The 25,875-nt window shown below is 33.4% G+C and overlaps 1 protein-coding gene across 4 annotated transcripts in view; it reads right to left on the bottom strand.

Moving 5' to 3' along the window:
- Window positions 1-25,875, bottom strand: part of LOC127714817 (heat shock 70 kDa protein 12A-like) — a 137,021-nt gene continuing 111,146 nt past the window's right edge. For 3 of the 4 annotated variants that reach the window (XM_052220851.1, XM_052220850.1, XM_052220853.1), the window contains one exon: window positions 1-1,168. In XM_052220851.1, the coding sequence (XP_052076811.1) occupies window positions 117-1,168 (1,052 nt within the window). In that variant the 3' untranslated portion in view covers window positions 1-116. Of the gene's footprint in view, window positions 1,169-2,672; window positions 2,833-6,192; window positions 6,412-17,640; window positions 17,977-23,906; window positions 23,959-25,875 lie in introns of those variants that run through there. The other variant, XM_052220852.1, reaches the window with a different exon arrangement.

Below are 25,875 nucleotides of genomic sequence, written 5' to 3' on the forward strand. Positions count from 1 at the left end.
CAGAAGAATATATTTAAATAATATAATTAATATCATGTAGAGAAGTGTTTTGTTAGACAGTATAATATATAGTGCAGTGTTGTGTTAAAAAAAGGAAAATCATTCATTACGCGTAATTAACGCAAGCAGTTGAAACGGGCATTAACAATTTCGCCGGTGGATTTCACAATGGCCTCAACAGCAATATCGGGCCCTCCAAATCTCATCCCTACCACGACTTCCCGTTCACAGCCTCCCTGAATATCTGACATATCTACCTCAAGATCACCGAGGTATGTACAGTCTTTTTCATCGACATACTGGGGATCTAGTGATAGTGAAACATAAATAGGCAGTATAATTCGGTTCTGGTCAGCTGTCAGGGGGTTGTATGTTTTTTGTTCGCTAACTTCCCCTTGTTCAATTGATTGACCCCTCTCAACATGTTTTCCGAATCTCTTGCGGCAATACATTACACCATTTACGATTTGCTTTTTATCTTCTGGGTCTGTATGGGGACGGAAGCGTTTGTTTGTACTTACTCCATATGTAAATCGACCGATGCGAGGGCTGATTACTTGTGGATTGAAACCGAACTGAACAGCACCTTTCAGTACCGCCACACCAGCTTCGTCTGGTATTATCACAGTCATGTTTGGAAATGCTGTCTTTATTGCCTCCTGAAGCATTGGAGATTCTGAGAAATCTCCAACCATCACTATAGCTTCCGTACCTACGACTGTTGATTCTTCAATGATGCCACTCATATGGTCAATTATTTGTCTGGAAGCCTTAGTAAAGAAGGATTTAGCAGTTTCCGAATCGAGACGTAATTTGTCACCAACCCATACTATCGATTTGTTAGATCTTGATATAACTTCCAAAGACATTCCTTTAACGTCCCGTAACCTCTCGCTTAAAATTACTGGTATACGTATTGTAAACCTTGCTTTGCCGGCTGGACGAATATCCCGCTTTTTCATTTCAAATTCCCTGCAAAGGCTCAAGTATTCTTCTTTATCTTCCTTTCGGAACTCTTCCATAGTCTCCATTCCTACAATATCCGTCAGGAATTCTTCAAAAGCTTGGTCGACTTTTACTCCGCCCCAATCACCGCCATTTGCCATATAAATCTGTTTAATATTCCCATCTGGTTTGATTTCTTGTACAGTTATGTCAATTGTACCACCTGCCATCAAAATAAAATACTAGTTAGAAACATATGTTTGTTCGTCTTTATCGATACATTTTGAAACAATTATTTAGTCTTAGATGCATGATTTTTTTATTAGTTGTTATTGGCTTTGAACTAGCTGTTAGTAACTGCGAGTACTCTCAGATCAGTACTTAGTGTGTTTTTGTTGTTGGGATATACAAGTACCTGGCCACGTCCACTCTGTGTTTTTGTTAGATGTATTTCTATTTGTATTCATCTGATGAGTTAAGCCTTTTTCAACTGATTTTTATAGTTCGTTCTTATGTTGTACTGTTACACCACTGTCCCAGGTTAGGTGGAGGATTGGGATCCCGCTAACATGTTTAACCCCGCCACATTCTGTATGAAAGTGCCTATCCCAAGTCAGGAGCCTGTAATTTAGTGGTTGTCGTTTGTTAATGTGTTACATACTAGTATTTGTTTTTCGTTCATTTTTTGTCCAAAAATTATGCCGTTAGTTTTCTCGTTTGAATTGTTTTACATTTGTCATTTCGGGGCCTTTTATAGCTGAAAATGCAGTATGGGCTTTGCTCATTGTTGAAGGCCGTACGGTGACATATAGTTGTTAATTTCTGTGTCATTTGGTCTCTTGTGGGGAGTTGTCTCATTGGCAATCATACCTCATCTTCTTTTTTATAAGAATAGAGCTAATCACATTGCGTGAACCAGACCAAACTCAAACACGATAATGTACGAACCATTATGTCATGAAAAAATCATATCGGCTTAAGATATATTTCCTCAGCTTAAAAATAAACAACAAGCAAAGCATTCGATAATTCGTAAATGGATGTGTTTACATCCAAAACTGGAAATGACATTCATTTATTTATTTCATCTTTAAAGCTAATTTCAAGGTAATCACTGTGTCTTTGAAACTTGTAAACAGTCGTTTTACAACGATACTAAAAACAGACTCCCGAAACCAGTCAGGGAGTACTTTTGCATCGTGAAGGTCTATAATTTAGTCAACTGAATACATTTTGAAATAACAATATCAAAGTAATTGGGCTTGTGCAACCATCGAAACTAAAAGGAGACAATCATTGACATCGACCAGACACTTAAATTAATTTTATATTCTAATAGCATTTAAAAACTCTCTTCTAGAGAGTTGTGATCGATGCTTAATAATCTGGATTACCTTTTATCAAGAATATAAACAGAATCACAAGTTGTGTCAGCATACCTCAATTATATATGTAAAAAACTGCAGGTAGAAAATTACAACTAATACAACGTACCACAGAATTAGTATTTACCATGAACAATACGACGGGTACCAAATATAAAGCAGGTTCGGCTTACCCTTCTGGGCAACCTAGTATCCACCCTGCTTATGAAGGGTTCGAGATGCTCAGTCTTGTTTTTGTACAACTGTATGATATTTTTGAAGACTTGTTGTTTTTTCGTACGTAGTTGTGTTCTTTTTTTAATTTTTCGCCAACGTGAATTAAAAATATCAGTTTAACATTACCTCCCGCGTCCAGTATAAGATACTTAGTACCAGGTGAAAAAACTTCAAGAACAGATTTCCCGTCGGAACATACAATTCTATCTACAGGTAAGTTCTTACAGTAGATTGAAGCAGCCTCTGGTTCTAACGCCAGTATGAGGCGGCTGTTGGGTATTCCTGCCTGTAGAATGTAATAATATATATAAATGCACAAAATGTGACCCGTCGCTATCTCCTATGTAGTTATAAAAAATTTACAACTAAAAAGTTCATAAAAACCGACAAAATCAAACGCCATCAAACAATGGGACAAACCGATGATTCAATCGTTTGATCTGATTCTAAGATAGGAGTTTCAGTTTACAGCTTATTTATCCGATTGTATTTCAAAATGTTAACCTTTCAATTTGTGTTAAAACAAGCATATGATACCAGATGTTAGTGTCATTGGCATGTTTCTGGGACAGCCGGGGGGGGGGGGGGGGGGGGGGGGGGACAGCTCTCATTAAGTCTCACAATTTCAGGCCTACTAGCATGAGAAATAAAAAAAACTTTTTGGAAAATTCAATACTTCATTTTTTTCTGAGGGAGTTTCAACCTTTGTCAAGAGGACATTCATGAAGATAAAAAAAAAAAGACATTGACGATCTTCCCGGGTTCTTTTTAAAAGTTATGTACATTGTAACTTGTCATCGAAAAACTTCTAGAAGCTTTCAAGAAACATAAAAACGCTCATCTCGCTGCCAATACAGTTTAATTATCGCCCCACCCCCAAGGATAATTAATGAAATCAAAACAAAATCAAAGCACTGTAAGCGCTGTAGGCAGTTAACCAAAAACCAAGGCAAACGTAATTATGAAAACTGTGGCAATGTTGCTTCAATTTTTTTTTAAGATTTGAAAGAACAAACATTAAACATTCGTATATTGTACATTTATGTTCATTAAATGAATTGATTATTAAGGCAAATTAATTAATATTTCATCAAGGTTTTCAAAAGCAACTCGTATATCAATGTAAATGACTCACATCTTCACCCCCAAGTGCATGATGTTACTCCAAGTTTGGAATAAAATGACAGGTGATTATAAAACAGTTGGTCAATTATTCTCGGGCTTTACACTGCTTGAAAGATTTATATGTTTTCTTTAAAATGAGCCATAAATGAAAATTATTATAGGCCCAGAAATAATTTAATAAACAATTAAAGTAAATTCAATAATCTAGACTCATTTTTTGGATAAAAAAAATTTATAATTAACAAGAAATAATTGTAACAAGATGCCGTTACGGTCGAAGTCTCCCAAACAAAGCCCCCATAATTCGTCATTCCCATGGTCTCCTGACATTGGGCAAAGTCCAGTTCATATTAGTTTGGTCTAGTAAAGTGATATGCATATGTGACACCAAGGAGATTGACCCTGTATGTCATTCAAATCTTTTTGAAATGATGAACAGGGATAAATATGGTTTAGGTGTGGGTATCTCGACCGTTTACAAGTTCTCAAACAGGAGGGGGTGGGTAACCCCAGGGACTCACCCTATATTTCATTTGATTTGTTATATTGTCCCATACATGAATACATATGGTTTAGAGGTGGAGATCTCGACCATTTCCAAGTTCTCAAACAGGAGGGGGTGGGGTGACCCCCGGGACTCTCCCTATATTTCATTTGATTTGTTATATTGTCCCATACATGAATACATATGGTTTCGGGGTGGGGATCTCGACCATTTCAAAGTTCTCAAACAGGAGGGAGTGGGGTGACCCCAGGGACTCTCCAGATATTTCATTTGATTTGTTATATTGTCCCAAACACGAATATATATGGTTTAGGGGTGGGGATCTTGACTGTTTACAAGTTCTCAAACAAGAGGGGGTGGGGTGTCCCCATGGACTCCCCCTATATTTGATTTGATTTGTTTTATTGTCCCATACATGAATATATATGGTTTAGGGGAGGGGATGTCGACCATTTCCAAGTTCTCAAACAGGAGGGGTGTGGTGACCCGAGGAACTCCCCATATATTTCATTTGATTTGTGATATTGTCCCATATCAGAATATATATGGTTTAGGGGTGGGGATCTTGACTGTTTACAAGTTCTCAAACAGGAGGGGCGTGGTTGTCCCCAGGGACTCCCCCTATATTTCATTTGGTTTGTTTTATTGTCCCATACATGAATATATATGGTTTAGGGGTGGGGATCTCAACCATTTCCAAGTTCTCAAACAGGAGGGGTTGGGGTGACCCCAGGGACTCCCAATATATTTCATTTGATTTGTTATATTGTCCTATACATGAATATATATGGTTTAGGGGTGGGGATCTCGACCGTTTACAAGTTCTCAAACAGGAGGGGGTGGGGTGACCCCAGGGACTCACTCTATATTTCATTTTTGATTGGTTTTATTGTCCCATACATGAATATATATATTTAGGGGTGGGGATCTTGACCATTTCCAAGTTCTCAAACAGGAGGGGTGGGACGACACTGGGGACTCCCCCAAATTATTTTCATTGATTTCTTTTATTGTCCCATTCAAGTATATATATTGTTTAGGGGTGGGGATCGCGACGGTTTACAAGATAAAAGTACATTTTCAAATTGAAGGGGGTAAGGATGACCCCCAGGGACTCACTTATATTTTGGTTGATTTGTTGTATTGTCCTGTTCTCATTACTGAAGACTGCATGTGTCTATCACCTACTGTTTTCGGGAAATAGTCATTTGAAAATTAAAAAAAATAAAATCCCATAGGGTTCTATAGTAAACCCCACCCTTCTTCAGGCCCCTCCAAATACCCCTAAATAGACCCCAATGCACAAACAAAAGATAAATGGCTCCGCTAGACATGTTAGTCTAATATTTTATGAAACCCTAAGTAAATCTGACAAACGGTCAAAGTTGTCTTCTTAGACGGTTTGAGTGGATTCGGTCCGACTTGCCTCGGGGACGAGTTGTCCATATTACTTAAAACATCCCATCAACGTCGATTTCTGCATCTGTTTTCCTGACCTCGTTTCATTCATCGTTTCATTCATAAATAACAACAACCTTATTTGGCAAGATAAGTTAGAAATTACCACCCACTTATATAACTTTATTTCCTCTATCATAGAGATTTGTTGTACATGAACAATATTCCTGCGCATTTTGCCATTTGGGAAATATAAACGACTTGTAATTACCGATTTTTGGCAATGAAATATTTCATACAATTGTTCTTTGACATCGTAGCCTAAAGCACAGGGGATAATAAACTACATACGGATTTCTATTGAGCACTACTTCCTATGTGCAACTTCAAAAGTTTTGGGTAGTTCGACGATCATTTAAGGTTTTTCTGGTCATATTTTTTGTATTCCAGAAATAAAAGTATTAAAAAAATGTCCAATTAGTTATAAATAACATAATAGCCAGCTAGATAATAACATTGGCACGTATTTCAGCATTTATTGGGTAGAACACAAATCTAGGGTGCTCGCTTAAGGCAGCTTAACTGCCTAAAAACGACGGAACAAGGAAAATATCTTACAATATTACCAGCCTCTCTCATAAACTGTTTTGCAGGATCTGTCCAAATAGCTGGGATCGTTAAGACCCAGTCTATCTCATGTGGTTTAATACACAATGTTTTACTGTTGATGTGATTCTCTAAGTGTGTTTTAAGATATTTAATACTCTCTGAGAAGACCTTCATTGCTGGCATAAGACACCCATTCTCACTTTCCAACATCAAACTCCTGGATATTTCCTGTAAATGTAAAAAAAATATTTGAATTTTGTCTACTTCGTTCTATTAATATATATATATATAAACATGTATTTGTAGTGGCTTTTGCACAGGTTGATTATGGTTTAATTATTGACCAGTGTATATAAAGTGCGAATCCAGTTTGTTCATTTTCACTGTCATATGCGAGTATGTCTATTGTAGAATAAAGGATGTCGGGAAAAACTGCGTTTGTTTACTTTTTGAAAATACGAAATAATTGATTTGAATGTATGTTTTAACACAATTTCATTAGAATATAACTTTCAAATGTATAATATCAGGATTAAAGTCCAAAAAAGTGTAATTAATGCAGCTGAATCCATAATATTGTTTACTGATTGCGATTCATTTTACCTATAGATGCGATGAATTATCACTGTAAGTGCAATCATTTCTGATGTGGAATTTTTGTTATGCGATGAATTTCCATTGTTGTTTTATATAATAATTCGACATGCAACAACTGAAAATAGTCTTTAAATGACTTTAATATTGATGATATTTACAATGCACGCCAGTCGTAGATGTTAACTTGAATACTAGTATACACGGGTATAACCAAATTATGGTTGATTCCGGACATTGTGAGTTGTGTACTGTTCATCGATATTTTTTTCTGTACGTTTGTTGTATGTTTTTTTCGTCATAGTTCTGTACCGTTCGTAAGTAAAACATCGAGTTCATATTTAGCTGTTTCTATTGAAATGCCTATCTTTTGTTAGAAAGCATTTGCAACTGTTAAAATTATTTGACATTTCTAACATTTCATATTGAAGATTAAAACAACCTGAATCTCTTGTATTTGTTTGACGTGAAACGGAACTTACAGGAGCTAGAAAAGTCCACTCATCGGCAGCGCCTGATTGCAAACCATTTCTTAGAAATCCAGCATTTTTATCTTGAGGTCAATGGTCAAGCTCACACGAAGGTCAGGTTGATGTACTTTGCCTTAATGTACACGTTCATATCATGCATATATATTCAAATATTTGAGTTTGCTACAAGTGTGTCATGGATCCGAAAATTTACTGGAGCAGAACATCCATGAATTTGATATCAATAACAACGAACAGTAGAATAATGTACAACGAACGGTACTAAAGAGAGAAAACAACGAACAGTACAAGAATGTACAACGAGCGGTACTAAAGAGAGAAAACAACGAACAGTACAAGAATGTACAACGAGTTGTACTAAAGAGAGAAAACAACGAACAGTACAAGAATGTACAACGAGCGGTACTAAAGAGAGAAAACAACGAACAGTACAAGAATGTACAACGAACGGTACTAAAGAAAGAAAACAAAGTACAAAAAGAATGAATCGTACATTGCCAAAATTCTGAAGTCAGTTTTTCAAGTTAATGTCTGCAAATAAAATTAAAACAACGGGTTTCTCATTCACATTATGTATTTTAAACAACAACAAAACACAAAATACGCAGTCGCATTTAGTGTGAGAGCCAACCAACTATGCTCTATATGTAGTTTAATCAAGTTTGAGTTACATAGAGTATTTGTTTCGCAATGTTTACAAGTAATTCACAGACCTGTCTATTCAAAATAGTCACAGGGTGTACATGTAATATAAATATACAATGCCATCAGGAACAGTACACTTTGTTTTCATAAGCATTGAATACTTAACTGCATGACCAGTACGTCAATTAGTCTTTGGTGAAAATATTAGGACGGAATATCTACCAATATTGCCTCACGATGCAGCGATTAACGTCCGGAATCAATTGCACGGCGGTTAATATACTCCGAGGTTTACGATAGGTGTCTACCGATATTGCAGTGTGTTTAAAGACAACAGTTAGCAATTGCATAGTCTTTTTGCAACCTTGCATTTTATTTTTGTGGTTGAACATCGGTGTTCCAATTTATTTTCTGTTGTTGAATGTTACGTATTCTTACGTTGAGTTTCGTTTGTTTACATGTCGAATATATGCGTTCGATTTATCTCCCTTATCCATTAAAAAAGAACATTGTCAGTTTGTAATGTTGTGAAAAACAATCGGCGCGTCTGGTTTGCATTTCATTTGATTGATTGTTGGATGTTTAACGTTCTGTGGCAAGTATTCCATGCTTTTCACGACGAGATTAGCGTTTGTAAAAGGAATTGAAAAGTGATTGAGATTACACAAGTTTAGTATTTTTCATTTATTATATCCACACCTATATAAATATGGAACGAATAAAGTAGGGTCAGTTTGGGTAAATTCTGCCTCCTTGAATAATGCACCCAACAGGAAAGTCTCAATGTGCGCTAGATCCAATTGGTCCGACTTGCTGTTACATTATTTTTGGAAATAAGTTACAGAAATATAGAGGTGCTCTCGATCAATCGTAAAGTTATAGAGTGTTGTGTATTCTTGTTGAAAGTATGAGTGCTACAGCACCAACAAACTGATAGTTACATAGTTTTTAAAAGGTACATTTTCTTTAAATTCCATTCCCAAAGTAAAAAGAAAAAATGAGAAAAATAAAAACTGAAGAAAACATATACATATAAAAAAGAAGATGTGGTATGATTGCCAATGAGACAACTCTCCACAAGAGACCAAATAACACAGAAATTAACAACTATAGGTCACCGTACGGACTTCAACAATGAGCAAAGCCCATACCGTATAGTCAGTTATAAAAGGCCCCGACATGACAATGTAAAACAATTCAAACGAGAAAACTAACGGCCTTATTTATGTATGCCATAAAAACTCCACGAAAAAAAAAATAATAATTATATGTATACTAAAATGTGTACGATTATAAAACATACACAAAGAGAATAAGAATTGCCATGAAAACAAAACAAATAAAAAAAAACCTAAATACATTACAGAACATCTTTTTAAAGTGTTAACTGTTTTTTTTTCAAATATTTATTTCAATGTTTCCCTTTAGTTATCTTCTTGAGTTTATCAGTTTAGCTAGAATATGAATCAGTTATAATCATTTAAGTTCAAGAAGTGATCATTTGGATTTTAGAGTTGGGGCAATGAAGTTATCCCGAGGATGTTTTTTTTTTCAAATTAAAAACTAGAGGCGTTCACGCCTAGATTAGTGTTATCTCATGTTTGCGAAAGACCTTCTTCCATTGATCTGATCCTTGATAAGATTTAAAAAGATTTCTGTCCCCTTCCATTCCAAAGTTCTATATTTACCCTTTTTCAGCTATGTACTAAAAAATTCGAAATGATGTTGTCATGTTTATCAAAATCTCTTGTACGATTGCTGTCCTGGGTCTAAATATTTTATATTCTTCGCCATAATTTATTGATCAATTAGATTTTCAACTGTTTTGATTAAACCGTAAATTGTATTTCATATATTATATATGATATCATATATCATCCTTTCGTAAATTTTACGGACGCAATCACGAGTTGGTTGACCGTTATGGAATAACCGTTTCACAGATGATATCGGATATGTTCCTTATGTCGTATCTACAATACCCTTCCCTTTTCACGAATGTGACCTACTACCGAATTGGACTATTTACCGGATTTGTTATAACATAAGCAACACGACGGGTGCCACATGTGGAGCAGGATCTGCTTACCCTTCCGGAGCACCTGAGATCACCCCCAGTTTTTGGTGGGGTTCTTGTTGCTTAGTCTTTAGTTTTCTATGTTGTGTGTTGAGTATTATTATTTGTCTGTGTGTCTCTTTATTTTTTAACCATGGCGTTGTCGGTTTGTTTTCAATCTATGAGGTTGATTGTCCCTCTGGTATCGTTCGCCCCTCTTTTATATATATCATGGCAAGTCAATATAATTTGTCTACGACTCAAAATGGTCTTACAAAATCCAGAATGTATATATTTGTTTTTATGTAAAAGACATTTCAAAGGGAAGAAGATCACAGCCGATAGTCCAAAATAATGGAATAAATGAATGCTCCCTCTTTTCTTGTTACGGCAAGTTACGTCAAGTTAGGTCAATTTTCGTTCGTTCGTAAGATGTTGAGAAACCTCTAGAAAGTAGTGCTCAATAGAAATCCTTATGTAGTTTATTTTCCCCTGTACTTTTAGCTAAGCTGTCTAAGAACAATTGTATGAAATATTTAATCGCCGAAAATCTGTAAAGACAAGTCGTTTACATTTCCCAAATGGCAAAAGTCGTAGGAATATTGTTTGTCGGCAATACGTATTACAGTAGTCTAAGTTGGCGGCAATTTTAACTTAGAAGACGAAATTTACGTGCCTTTTAAATTTGGAGGATTCTGATGATAGAAAGGTAATTAATCATTGTTAATCATGATAATCTTTTTGTTTGAGATGAGTTTTAATAAATTGTGTATTCACATTTGAATTTCTTCCTTTTATATTATTCCGTTTTTCACATAAATGACCTTGTCAAGTATTATTAAATGCACCAACAGGTGGTGTTTCCGGAAATCAAGAAGGTATCACTAATAAACGACAAGAAGATTGTAGAGACAATTAGAGAGAAGTAGAAAGAAGAGGATAAATTTAGAGACAAGAAAGTTTATATACTATTACAATTATAAATTTAAAGAAAAGTCAATTAATTACAGTTGTTTTTTTCTGTTTTGTAAAGTTTTAAATTATGTTGCCTTTAGTAGCCCTACGTACTTCTTGACGCTTTTTGTCGCTTCTTGTATCTAATTAGTGAGACCTTGTTAATATGTCAATTTTGCCGAGAATGACAGTAGAATGTGATATGGATATTAGACCTAGAAAGATCATGTGATCATAGTAAGTCACACGAAAATGTAGAAAACCCATTCAAATATTACAGGTACGGATGTCTGAAAAATGTATAAAATCAGCGAAAATCATTTAAGAGCAAATGTGAATTGGGAAATATATGTGGATAGAAGAATTCGATCTACATTATCTTGATCATGCCCGTGACATGAAGCCAGTGTCCGACTCTCAGGCACTTGTTTATATCCATGGGAAGATTTAGGAGCTCATAATATACGTTGATAGTGGATCTTCCCATGCATAAAAATAAGTGCCAGTGGTCGGACTTTGACATTTCAATGTTTATGACATTTTTTCTGAACCAGAACTTTTTTTTATTTCTGGGCCTAAAGAAAATCTTTATTTATGGCTAATTTTAAAGAAGCTATATCTTTCAATAAGTGTAAAGTCCAAGAATGTTTGACCAACCGTTTATTTATTCCAATCTTGGTATAGATCTCAAGTAACATCATGGACTTGGAGGAGCGGGTCATTTACATTTAATAAAGGCAGATCAATCAGACCTCACCTTATCTGATTTGTGTCATTGTACCGTAGAACTTAAATTGAACAAACTCAGTGTTCTCCACAGGGAAGCAAGTCAACTCACACTATTGCAAAGTCGTACCACGCCAACCAACTGATACCACTAAAAGTCAACTCAAATCAACATTAACTACTAAATTTTGGTATTCACAATATAATTCTGTTTGATAGACCTATCAGAGACCATGTGTCAACTTACAACAGAGGCAGACTAGAGCATACTATATTAAATGACATGTACATTGTATGTATAAAATTGAATGAAAGAAATAAAATTTAACATAATTTTATCTCTCTGACTCTCAAACTGCTCATCTTTTTAATTTGTCGAAAATCAAACTTTGATCTGACCCTGAAAAAAGAATATCCCATGGTCCCATAATGGTTTCTTTTCAATTTCTTGGACAAAACTTGTGTAAAATAGATAATGAAAGGATATGGAGTAAATGTACATGGGACAAAATCGCACACAATACATTGAAAACATAGAAAATTATCAATAAACAGGGCTTTTATTCCTGTTCTTCATCTTGACAGTTGATGTAGGGTCTTCAACAATGAACGAATCATTCATACCCTACAACAAGGTCAAGACGGCCCCTAGCGTCGACTTAAGTGGTACATATTTTATCATGATTGTATGTCTAAATAAATAATATAAATATTTGTATTTATTTTTATTTCAGCTAGATTCCAATTCTTGGCTTTAATATCCTAGAAGTGACAAGACATACATGTACAATACATGATACTATCTAGTAGCTGCATTGACTAGTCATCATAATAATTCCATGACCGCTATGAAACTTTAGACCTTTTTGATGTTTTGAATATAGTTATACATGTATATCTACAGATAAAATTATGATCAAAGTACATGTACTATGAAAATTTTTACCAGGTCTTATCATATGACGACTAGTCAGATAAATTTTGGTTCAGAATTCTGACAGGAATTTTTACAAAATTGCCAGGGGTTACAACACATGAATATAATTTGTCATGGAGTTTACTGTAACGGTCCAGCTATTTTTAGAGGCTGTCTAATGATAATATCAGAACTATGATATGCCTGTGCAACTGTTACTATAAAATGTGGGAGATACATGTACATCGTATTATTGAACACTATCAATAAAATTGAGAAAGGAAATGGGGAATATGTCAAAGAGACAACAACCCGATCAATATATACATGTATACAAGTAGTAACCCAGGTATCAGTTTTATAAAGATAGTTTGAATACTAGTACATAATGATGATACAATGTGCAGATACATGAAATATGTTTTATAAAGTATGTAAGAATTGAAGAATATAAACATATTAAAATAAGACAGACAAAATATTTGTATGAAATTTGATGTAAATGTAATTAATAGGTTGGACACTAAGAAGTACAATAATGTAAAAGAAAATTAAATGCATTTCTAGCCCAACAACATAATCTTTTTGTGTAATATGATCCATGCATGATAAACAATAAAATTACCACACCTCAGATTGTTCCCAGTATTATCAAATCAGTTTTTGTACGGAGTGACACCTGCTGATCTAACTAAAAATGCTAATGTGGCATATGAAAACTCTTAGAACATAGTGGAATTAAACTATACACCACTGTGGAAAACCTTAATTCTAATGATATTATTCCTGCATTCATCAGTGTATTGAGAAGTTGATAGAAGTAAGCATCTGTATGTCACATACGGACTGTAACAATGTGCAAAACCCATACTGCATAGTATAAAGCTGTAAATGGCCTTGAAATGACAAATGTAAAACAATTCCAACAAGAAAACCAGCGTCCTAATTTATGTACAAATCAATAATGAAAAATAAATATGATATACAGCAACTAATGACAACCACTGAATGACTTTGGACAGACACACACGTAATCTGGTAGGGTTAAACATGTTTACTGGCGCCAAACCTTCCCCTTACCTGGGACAGTGTACATAATCTTCTCAGACATTCAATCATCGAAAGGATACATATTTTAAAGTAATTTAAAAATGAATAATAAACGTTTGAAGAAAAAAATAGTATATTGTTAGAGAAAAGTCTGTAGGATAGTGGAAATCAGTGCAGCACATGACAAAATAAAATCTGTAACATCAGAGATATAACGAGCTGTGATAAACAATTTAAGCAACACTGCCACAGTTTTCATCATGTTTTTGATTAACTGCCTATAGCGCTTACAGTGCTTTGATTTAGTATAAATGTTTGCTCAATCTTAATTACAAATATTTATACTAAAAAAGCAAGCAAGCCAACTACACCTTTAAACTACAAGCATTAAGAAAATAGCTCTGATGATGTTTTATAAGTATGTGCTGAGTATTTAGACCAAAACCGAAAACTGCTTTTTCGGTGACGTGTATTGGCTTAGCTGTCCAAGATATATGTATACAATGATGGCGTGTTATCGGAAAGAATAAATCTAATCCTACATATAGATCTGGGTTTGAACAAATTATCAGAGAAAAAAGTAATAACAATATTAGCAATAAATGCCATTTTTACGGAATTTATTGATATATTTGCTCAAGACTTTCACTCACTAAGTATGTATATATAACCAATCTTTCTTACTACATAAATTTTGTTAGAGTCGGCTAAATTACGACTTTATGTGATGAAAATTAATTAATATCCTTCTGTGAAAATGTATCGCATGTACAATAGAAATGAATCGCCCTACAGTGAAAATGAAAGTCTAGTATCATTATTCAACAGTAAACATGATTCGCATCACAAAAACAACATAATGGAATTTGATTCAATATCAACAAGCTGAACAACAAAACCTGTTTTAAGATATACAACATTATTAATCACGTTAAAAGGTACATTTTTCTGCAAATGAAACTTTACTGCTACTTTTATATCTCTTGCACGCTCTGTTAGTGAAAAATTCTTAATATATGCTTATTTTAGTAATTATTTCACACCTTGACCGCTGTAAGTGCGATATAAACCCTTCTTCATCTCGTACCTATATGATCCTATATCACAAGTGTATTAAAACAATCCATTTGATATATTATTTATTATTTCATTCCAAAATCATAAATTTTTCGTCTGTTTATTTTTCATTCTACATCAGAAATTCATGGCATATACAGTGAAGATGGTATTTCAGGATTCGCACTTTACAAACACTGATTGACCGACACGCTGAGTCGAATTCATTCCAATTATACGAAATAAACCAACAGTGTTTTGGCTAATTATTCATCCGGAATCTGGTCAGTGACTTTAAATTAGTAAGCAATTTTCAGTGTTGAGTTTTCTTCCTATGTTAGTTTGATAGGAACTACTTATGATAAATCAATGACAATTTCAAAAACAGTTGCATTACTGTCGTACGTATAGTTTGACGACTATTTTGAGGACTTGACCCTTTGGTCATGGTCCAGTGACTTTCAATTAATAAGGACCTTTTAATGTTAGGTTTTCTGCATAAGTTAGTTTGATTGGAACTACTTATCATAGATCAATGATATTTTCTATAAAGTTGCCTTATTATCATTTCATATCAGTTTGACGACTATATTGAGGCCCTGTCCCCTAGATCATGGTCCAGCGACTTTGAATTGATTAGCAATCTTCAATGTTTACGTTTTCTGTTTATAATAAGTCAGTTTGGTTTATTCCCGATTGTCCCACTTTTTAAAATTTTAGAGTTCTGATTGTCCCACATGAAAAGTTCTGATTGTCCCACATTATTTTTATATTTTAAATCTTCTTAAATAAACAATGTAATTGTTGTTTGTTTTGCAATAGCAAGTTAAAACAAATGATTGCATGAGCATACTAGTAGTTTATATCAATTTTATATATGTAATTAAAATATGAATTGTTGAATAAATCATCATTAAAATGCACTTTTGGTTAATTAATATAACATATATGTAATAAACGATATCCATAATGTTAGGTTATTTATAAATCAAATATCAATATTTTTTTAGTTTTAAAGTTGTTATTTAAATTTTAAACACATGGACGCAATTTTGTCTTCTTTTCATTTTTATGAGCGCTCAGACTGAAAGGTCTATAGACTGATTTAAAAAAAAACAAATATCTACAATGACAATGTTACATAAGCATAAACTATTTTGTTACCTAATAATTAGAATTGACATCATCAATCTAACAAAAATAGAGTGCAAGGTCCCAACATATACTTTCACTTAGGGAAAAGAGATACATGTGGACCAGTAATGTCATCAGTGTCCTCTGAAAAAATATAATTCTATTAAAAACGATGAACTAATTGCTGTTGAACGTTCAGTGGCAAGTTGAATGCATAAGCAGGACGAGAACATGTTGGTGTTAGATGAAATATGAAACTTTCTTTAAAAAGAACTAGACCGACACAGTCATCAAGCCGGATTTTTAACATGCTAGTTCACAAGATAACAGTCTGCAGGAAGACATGTCACCCTACATAGACAAATTATTCTGAGTAAGGACTGAACAGTCTTTGCTCTTAGTCGAAAATGCTACGTGCTTTGAGAAGCAGCAAATTCCGACTTTCCATTCTTTGGTTTGACCCGGCTGGGGGTCAATTTCTTTTTATTGTGTAATGTTAGACCAGATGTCTATACAATCAACATATTTACACATTATTTCGTTTTATGTTTATGATTTTCTAATTCAAGAATTTTCTTATTAATATTTAAAAAAAAACTTTCCCCATTTTGTTCGCTTGAATTTAATGCTTACTTGAACAATTTTATGATCAGACTTATTATATGGAATATGTTTTATTTCTTTGTTTTATGAATTTATTTATTATCAGCCTAAAACCTGTCAATTTTAGAACAAATCCCTGAAACTTTGTAACATGTAATTTGATTTTATCCTTGATATTTCCAAATTTTTCAATTATGTACATTTGTACTATATGAAAAATCTACAATATAAGATTCTATTCAATCTTTTATGAAGTTAAAATATATCTATATTTTTTTTATATAATTGTTCTGTATTAAAACAGTTGTTTAACAAAATATCACAAAAAAAATTTAAATATGTAAAGACCATCTTTTCTCCATGTTTATTTCAAATTGTATGGGTTACATTGATTAATTACCTGTAATTACCTGCTAAAATTAATCACTATCAAAACAATTCCCAATTGTCCCACATTTAAACTTCCCAACTGTCCCACACACATCTTCCCGATTGTCCCACAAAATTTCATTACTTTTTTACCTGTAATTTCAAAAAGTGGGACAATCGGGAAGACACCGTCAGTTTGATAGGAACTTGTGATAGATCAATGAAATTTTCTATGAAATTACATTACTATTAATACATAATTATGATTAGTCTGACGACTATTTCGACCTTCTGTCCCGTATGTCATGGTCCAGTGACTTTTAATTAATTACAAATTTGCAATGTGAAGTTCTGTTTAAGTTGGTTTAATAGGAACAACTTTCAATAGAAAACGATATTTTCTATGAAGTTACATTACTGTCTGCACATTTCAGTTTATTGACAATTTCGAGGCACTATCCACTAGTTCATTGTCCGGTGACTTAGGATTAACTTGCAATGTTGGAACTTGCTGTCCATCTGATTGTCTTTTTATGCATTTTATGGCGACAGTCGAGACAGATATATCATATCAGGCTTTGTTGTGTATTAAAATAGATATTTCATAAATGGAAAAATAAAAACATTTCAAGAAATCTTCTTTAAAGTAAGCATCAATTTTCATTACCTTATTTCTATAAATACATCCATAAACTGAGATCCTTTCACTTCGATGATCTTCGATTCAATTCCTTCTTAATTAGAATAGACCTACCTCATGCAAACTTGTACATGTCCATGTGATCAAGTTTAAATTGGCAAAATAAAAAGCATAGGCAAACTGTTTTCCAACAAATACTGATTCGTTTACATGAAAGACTAACCTGTTTGTCATATAGCTGCATTTTGAATCTTCTAAAGAAGAACCAGTCTACGTGGTCTTCCTCCTGTGCTAGCTCTGTGTATTTATCTTCTGCTTCAGCACCAAATGCAAAGAAGTTTTGAACTTTGTCAAACAAAATGCACGTGGGTGTTTTGAGTGATAGTCCCGGTTGTGAGCCAGTACACCATGCACAAGAGGATATTTTTGTGGGATCATCTTTAAATTCACCTCTGTTGGCGAAAGCGTAACTTGAGAATGTTGTTCCTAAATCAATCGCTGCGACCAGTAACGGCTCTGTAGTAGTCTCGCCACATGCCATCAGGGGCGAATATCACTTCTGTGAATTACAGAAAAGTAGGTTTGTCAGAGGATATGGATTGTATTTTTACCTTTTCTACATATATACTTGTTCAAAATGACCCCGTATTTTACAAAATCGATGATTTGAATTTTTGTGCAGGGTTTGATTGTCTACTTAAACAGTACCTGCCATAATAATATTGATGAATAATTACACTAATATCATGCAGCATGGAAATTAAAACAAAGAGAAAAACATAAAACATACGTCATATGTAAATACTGAAATATCAAATAAAAAAACAGCGAAAATGTCTACCATAAAAAGGTCAATACGAAAATACACGTTTAAACAAAATAATGAAATAAACAATCCTGTCGTATAAAAATCATGCGAAACAGGAAAAAACCCTTAAAAGGAATACAATTTGATGCATTAAAATTAGATACAAAAACAATTAAAAACTCGTATGTGTTGAGTTGGTACATACTCCACCAACGACTGCGTGTATTGGGAAGAGTTGGTGAATACTCCATCTACCATTGTGTGTAAGGTATAGAGTTTTTACATACTCCATCAACCATTGCGTGTATGGTGTATAGTTGGTACATACTCCATGAACCGTTGCGTGCATGGTGTATAGTTGATACATACTCCATGAACCACTGCGAGTATGGTGTATAGTTGGAACATACTCCATCAACCGTTGCGTGTATGGTGTATAGTTGGTGCATACTCCACGAACCACTGCGTGTATGGTGTATAGTTGGTACATACTCCATGAACCATTGCGTGTATGGTGTAAAGTTTGTACATACTCCACGAACTACTGTGTGTATGGTGTATAGTTGATACATACTCCACGAACCGCTGCGTGTTAGGTGTAGAGTTGATACAAACACCATCAACCACTGCGTGTTTGGTGTAGAGTTTGTACATACACCATCAACCATTGAGTGTATGGTGTAGAGTTTGTACATACTCCATCAACCATTGTGTGTATGGTGTATAGTTTGCATGAATACTCCATGAACCACTGCGTGTATGGTGTATAGTTGGTACATACACCATCAACCATTGCGTGTATGGTGTATAGTTGGTACATACTCGATCCATCAATCATTACGTGTTTGATGTATAGTTGGTACATACACCATCAACCATTTAGTGTTTGGTGTAGAGCTGGTACATTCTTCATGAACCATTGCGTGTATGGTGTAGAGTTGGTAAATACACCATCAACCATTGCGTGTATGGTGTATAGTTGGTACATACTCCATCAACCATTATGTGTATGGTGTATAGTTGGTACATACACCATCAACCATTGAGTGTATGGTGTAGAATTGGTACATACTCCATCAACCATTATGTGTATGGTGTATAGTTGGTACATACACCATCAACCATTGATTGTATGGTGTAGAGTTTGTACATACTCCTCCTACCATTGCGTGTATGGTGTAGAGTTTGTACATACTCCATGAACCATTGCTTGTATGGGGTAGAGTTGGTACATACTCCATCAACCATTGCGTGTATGGTGTAGAGTTTGTACATACTCCATGAACCATTGCTTGTATGGGGTAGAGTTGGTACATACTCCATCAACCATTGCGTGTATGGTGTAGAGTTGGTACATACTCCATCAACCACTGCGTGTATGGTGTATAGTTGGTACATACTCCATCAATCATTGTGTGTAGGTGTAATACCACCAAATCATAGTACGTCACATCCGGTTGCATCCGAAAATAGGTCGAAAAAAAATATTCCCTTGAATTTGACAGTTGTAGGTAATTGATCCTACATTTCATTGCAGTAAAACATTTCTGGGTCATAAACATATATCTTGGGTATTTCAAAGCACCATTATTTTTTTATTTGGGGTTTCTATAGAATATTTTGGAAACTTGAGGTTACATGGTTACTAAAGCTTGTATACAGGTTAAAAAAGGGGGAAAATTTGATTGGTTAACTTCCAGTGATGGTTATTTTCTTATATGCAATGAAATGTTATGTGAAATTTTTTCTATAGTACTGGACAGGATCAAACTTTACTCATGCCAAGTATTTCTTTATTTGAAACAAAGATAAATTCTGCACAATTTTTTGAAAAGTGCAAATTTAACAAAGACTAATAGGGGAAAATCAATGGTGGTATTACACCTGTATGGTGTAGTTGTAACATAATCTATCATAAGTTGTCTAAGTCCTCTTTATTTAATAATACGGCCAATGATTTATCAGTGTTTTCAATATTGTTAGATTTCACAATTTGCAGATGACGGTGCTAAATGGAAAGTATATTCATATACTAGGTGTTTATAGAAAAAGATACAAAAAAACCTAGATAATACATGTATATGTAAATTGTGCGCTACATGTTGTTTTTATTAATTTCTCAAAGTTAAACAAAATAAAGCAATTACATTTACTAGATGGAAAATTGTAAAATACAACTTAGAAACTTGGCAATCATATACTTGTATTGGAAATAATACTCAAATTGTATTGGAAATAGTTTAATAAATATGTTTAGGATGAGTTTATCTACAATACTGAAATTAGAAAATAAAAAAAATAAAAAAAAATACTGAACTCCAAGGAAAATTAAAAACAGAATGTACCTTATCAAATGGCAAAATAAAAATAATAAAATACATTAAACGAATGGAAAACAACGGTTATATTCCTGACTTGGTGCAGGACAGACGGAGACAGTGAGAGTCCGGATAAAAGGTGTTTGTAAGGATACCTTTATTTTTTTTTTATTATTAATCAAAAATTGTTAAACAAAACATTTTTCAAACTGATATGTACTTTTATTTTGGATTATAAGTTGAACAATATACAATGCGTCACTGTTTCAATGTGTCGATGAATGCATTTGTCTATGTGTCTATGTGTCAATATGTCAATGTGTCGATGTGTTTTTATGTCTATGTTTCGATGTGTCCAGATTAGTCGTTTAATGTTTTGTCGATTCACTCATGAATAATCCGTTGATGAGAACTATTTCTTCCATATTCTTCAGTTGATCTGAAATTTCTATATTTAAATCTATTTATTTCTTAATTATTCTGGGTTTATTTTTTATTTAACTTTTATCATTAAGGTTTATGACCCCTTCTGTAGCCGTGTGAATTACGAAATTTTCAAACTGCAATAGTATCAAAAAAGCGAAACTAATGAAATAATAGAGTTGGACCATTTTGTACATATACCAAAGGGAAACCTCGTGCAAAGCATCATTATTTATTGTTTCATTGCATTTAATGGAAAAAGGGGATTTTGTGGCAAATAAAACTAAGATATTTGTAGAAATCCACAGACTTTAAGGATTATGTACCCTTGTGTTGAATCAATGCTAAACATATGGAGATTTTATAGAAAATCCACAGCCTTTCCCCTTTTACTCTCATATTTGGCAAGTCGGTGCTTGATAGATAGAGGATTATTGCATGCAGTGCTAGCAATGATTCCCTTAAAACAAGTATATAAATTTAGGAATCCTTAAAAAGTATAATATGCAAATCATAGTATTACTATTGTATACGTTGTATACAGGTCTCACTAAACTGTTTTACAACACAATTTGAGTAAATTATGAGTTGTATGTTGAAACAAAAATATTATTTCCTCTCAGAGGTCTTAAAACAAGAGAAAATTAAAATTTAAATAATTCCTAGCTAAGAGAATCTTAATTTTCTAATATTGTCAATTTATTATCTGTAAGTACAGTGAAACCTGTTTTAGAGACAATTTAAGGGAGAGTAAAAAGTAATCTCATTAGACCAATGGTCTTTCAATGTTGATTCAAACTGCTAGTATTAGAAATTCACTACAGAGGGACCATAAATTAATGGTCTTATAACTCAGGTTTTTGTTTAATACAGGTGGTCTCTTTAGCAGGTTTGAATGTAACAGTTATATATGTTATATTATGAGGAATTGGCAGCTCAATTCAACATTTCATCTTTATGTGATACAGTGACCCTTGTCTTAGATAGGGAACAAAAAAGAAATGGATTAAACTCCAAAAAATTCAAAAAACAGTTCATGCACTTTCATGTCAATAGAAGTAGACCAATAGTAAAGTGTCATTTATATGGTAAATTTTGCATGTCATCAGTCATGGCACTGCATCTATTAGACTGTACACCAAGCTCGGCCTGGACCATTACATTTTAGGTTAATTTTTGAAAGTAATAGTGCAACGGATCAAACCAGTTACCATCATTCATCTCCGCCGATAACATAGTCAGGAATATGACAGTTGTTATCCATTCGTTTGATGTGTTTGAGTTTTTGATTTTGTCATTTGATTAGAGATTTTTCGTTTTGAATTTTCCTCGGAGTTCGGTATTTTTGTGATTTTACTTTTTATAGGCATACAAAACAAACAACTACGAACAACACATAATCCAGATAGACTAACTTAATAAATGAGATATTTTTTAATACAGGGACTTCAAAGTCCATCACATGATCTGTAATTTAGGTTACAATGAAGTAATTATTTACATAGGCGATAATGGTAGCCTTTTTGGGTCCTGCCTTTTCACTATAAAAGATCCGTTGATAAAAATGTCAAATTCTGTATTATCAACACCTTTGGGTGTAAATAAAAAAAAACAACTGCAAAACACATATGGTGCCGCAGCTTTTTTGATAGAAAAATGGCATTTTTTAAGGGTACTCAACGGTTCCGGAATTTTCGAAATAGTATGAATGAAGAACACCCCTTGCTTAATTTGGCGCAGAAAATGTTGCTCGTCACAGAGAGTTTCCTCCAAATGTCTCCCTATTTCTACACCAATGGCCAACACTCATTTCTCACTATTTCAATTTTGATTTCTAATTACCAGGGGCAGCAGAAAATAAATTTACTTCTACCTATTATCTAGGTGGCGCCAGTCATCTTTAATTACTTCCTTTTAACCTATACTGACATAATACTGAAATAAAATCGGACAACCTTTACATTAGTCGATTACTATATACCCCTGCTGGTTAAGTTCAAAATTTTCGATTAAAGATACAATTGTTTACCATTTAAAATGACTTTCTTTACAGGTACCCCCCTTTGCAGAAAACATTACTTTTTAAAGACTTGGGGCCATTGACCAGCATATTTTGACTGTTTGGCTGGTTTTAAAACGAGGTGTTTGATTAATGAAGTTCGATTTAGGCCTATTAAATACTTTAGGCTGATGATTTGATAACTGTGTCCAACTTATATGTCTTTATCACGAATATATGAAAACCGTTGCATGAGAGTCATAAAATTTTACGAAATAGACTATAAAAATGCTGAAATTAAGAATTTATCATTGCTGTTATGTGTTTTATATGAACCGTGTACAGAATATTCAATTCGACGATACTAAGAAGAAAATTGTATAGCCTTTGATTGTTTACCTAATTTTAATATTTTAGGGGCATTTTGGCACATTTTGGCAATCAAAAATACAAAAACTTCGCTAAGGTCAGCAAAAATAAGCCCCCCTTTTTTATATATGCCTAACTACATGCAGTGTTATCGAGGATGAGGAGAAATGATTAAAGACAGAGTCCTTGACAGAATTCTCGTTCTTACAGTAGGTTAATGAATCCTACCCCTTAAGCAAAAGAATAAAAAAACAGTAAAAAATTGATATAGACTATAGTTTCATGGTGATCAGCAATTTTCTTCTGATACAGTTTATCACTTAGTAGCTTATTGATTTACCTATCCCATTTCTAAAATATCTCGAGAAATACAGTGATGCGCCAGAAATCGTTATTTCGCTTTATAATCGTGAAATTGGTTCTTCAAATGATCCTGCGTCAGAAATAAATACCAGGGAAAGTTGCCCTGTCTTTTTTATGGCGATTAACATATCTGGTATAAATACATAATACACAATATACGATATATAAAATTCATTTAAATGTTGGAAATTGTAAAAAGAAATCTGTACCTGTACTGTACTTTGAAACTCCACAGCAATTAATTTTCTTCCTGGACGACTCTATAAATAATGTATATAAACTGTATCAACTATATATAAGTTCAGGTGGTTAATTTCAACATTTGTTAAATGGTATATAGGGAACTTGGTAGATATACTTTGCACATTGATATTGAATTAAATTAGTATCTGCTAAAGAGACTAAGTTATCTTCTATCGCATATACACCATTAAAAACACTATTTACTGTTAATAATGTATGTATATTTTTTTAAGTAAGGATAAGAATTTATTGGATGAATGTGTTTTTTCAAATATTTGGATTTCTAAATGTTTTGGTAACGATATATGGTTAAAAATGCACTAAAGTTGCGATTACAAGACCAATTCAAACAGTTGTTGAATACACAATTACAAGAGTCTACAAATGCAGGTAATTACAGAGTGTTTAAGTTAGAATTATATTTTGAAAATTTTTCGATATCTTGGATCTGCACGACAGTATTATTTTATGTAGATATAGAACCGCAAACAACAGACTTCCAATAGAGACAGAGAGGTGGAATAATGTTAATAGAAATGAAAGAAAATGCCATCTTTGCAATATCTTTTGATTTTGCCATTTGATTAGGGACTTTACTTTTTGAATTTTCGTCAGAGTTCAGTATTTTTGTGATTTTAAGTTTGTTTTGGTAGCTTTGGAGACGAATTGCATTATATGCTAGAATGTCCATTTTTTAACGACAGTTGAAAATTATACCTACGTAAAGGAATACTATTTGGCTCGTGTTAATACACTAAAGTTTAGAAAATGATGAGCAAATCAAACAAAAATGTCAGAGCTAACAAGATTATGCATTTTCATAAAGTGTGGGTCCTCCTGTCTAAAATATATATTATTTTGAAACCAACTGTATTGTATATATATGTTTTGTAAATAGATGCGTATTCATGTTCATATTTTGCACTCTCTCTGTACCTATATTATTAGTCTAATGAGACTAAAATATCACTTATAAAAAGATTAAAGGGTCTTTTTAAGGACTTGCATCTTGATATTGACCTGTAATTCATCTGTTTCATATTATTAATATTGTTAATAGGTGTATTTTTGAAAAAGATTATTGAAAAATATTAACTAAACATATTTTGTTTTACAACAGATCGTCTCAGAGCTGTCGCTCGTCAATGAGATCTTACTGAGCTGAGAAACACCCTCTCTTTTGAAAAAACCATCGATAATAGTAATAATAAAAAAAACAAAAAAGCTTTTTAACAAAACTGCAAAAAAGGTAACATTGTACCACATTGTACCCTCTTTTTTTTGAAGGAAACATCTAGCCAATTTACTATTGTAAAACGTTAATGTCAAACTATATATATATTTCAAAGTTTACAAAATATTACATATACATGACAAACATTTAAAATAATTAACATTGGCAACACATAAAGAAGTATCCATTTTTGAAACAACCCTGATTTATATCAAATGTTTAATGACTTAATAATATTATTACTCAGTATGTTTTTTTTTTCGATATAAAAAAGAAAGAAATATTTGTGCTATTTTATTCCACAGACTATTTGCCAGTCAATATAGTTTCAAAGACTATTACCCTGGTCAATATTTTAATAAACACATTCCCCGAACTTTTTCATACTAATTTTTCATTGGACATCAATGCTGTCATTGACTATACTGCTTGATTTGTGCGCTTGGCAACGTAAACTCTGAAATATTGTATTAAGCGAAATAGTCTGTATGTGTCTGTCGTCGTAATTTCAAATTAATATTTTACTTACAGAAGCAATTAAAAAAACATATATGCGACATATTTCAAGAACTAAAACAAATGTATGGTATGGGTCTGTCGTCACGACGTCTTCATAATCTGGGATTGCTTTTGTGTACGATAGCTAGCGTTTGATGTATGCACCTGATCTTGATTACAGTAATAATGACAAATACCACACG

Source organism: Mytilus californianus, unplaced genomic scaffold (assembly GCF_021869535.1).
Source record: "Mytilus californianus isolate M0D057914Y unplaced genomic scaffold, xbMytCali1.0.p SCAF_9, whole genome shotgun sequence".
In the NCBI taxonomy this organism is placed as follows: domain Eukaryota; kingdom Metazoa; phylum Mollusca; class Bivalvia; order Mytilida; family Mytilidae; genus Mytilus; species Mytilus californianus.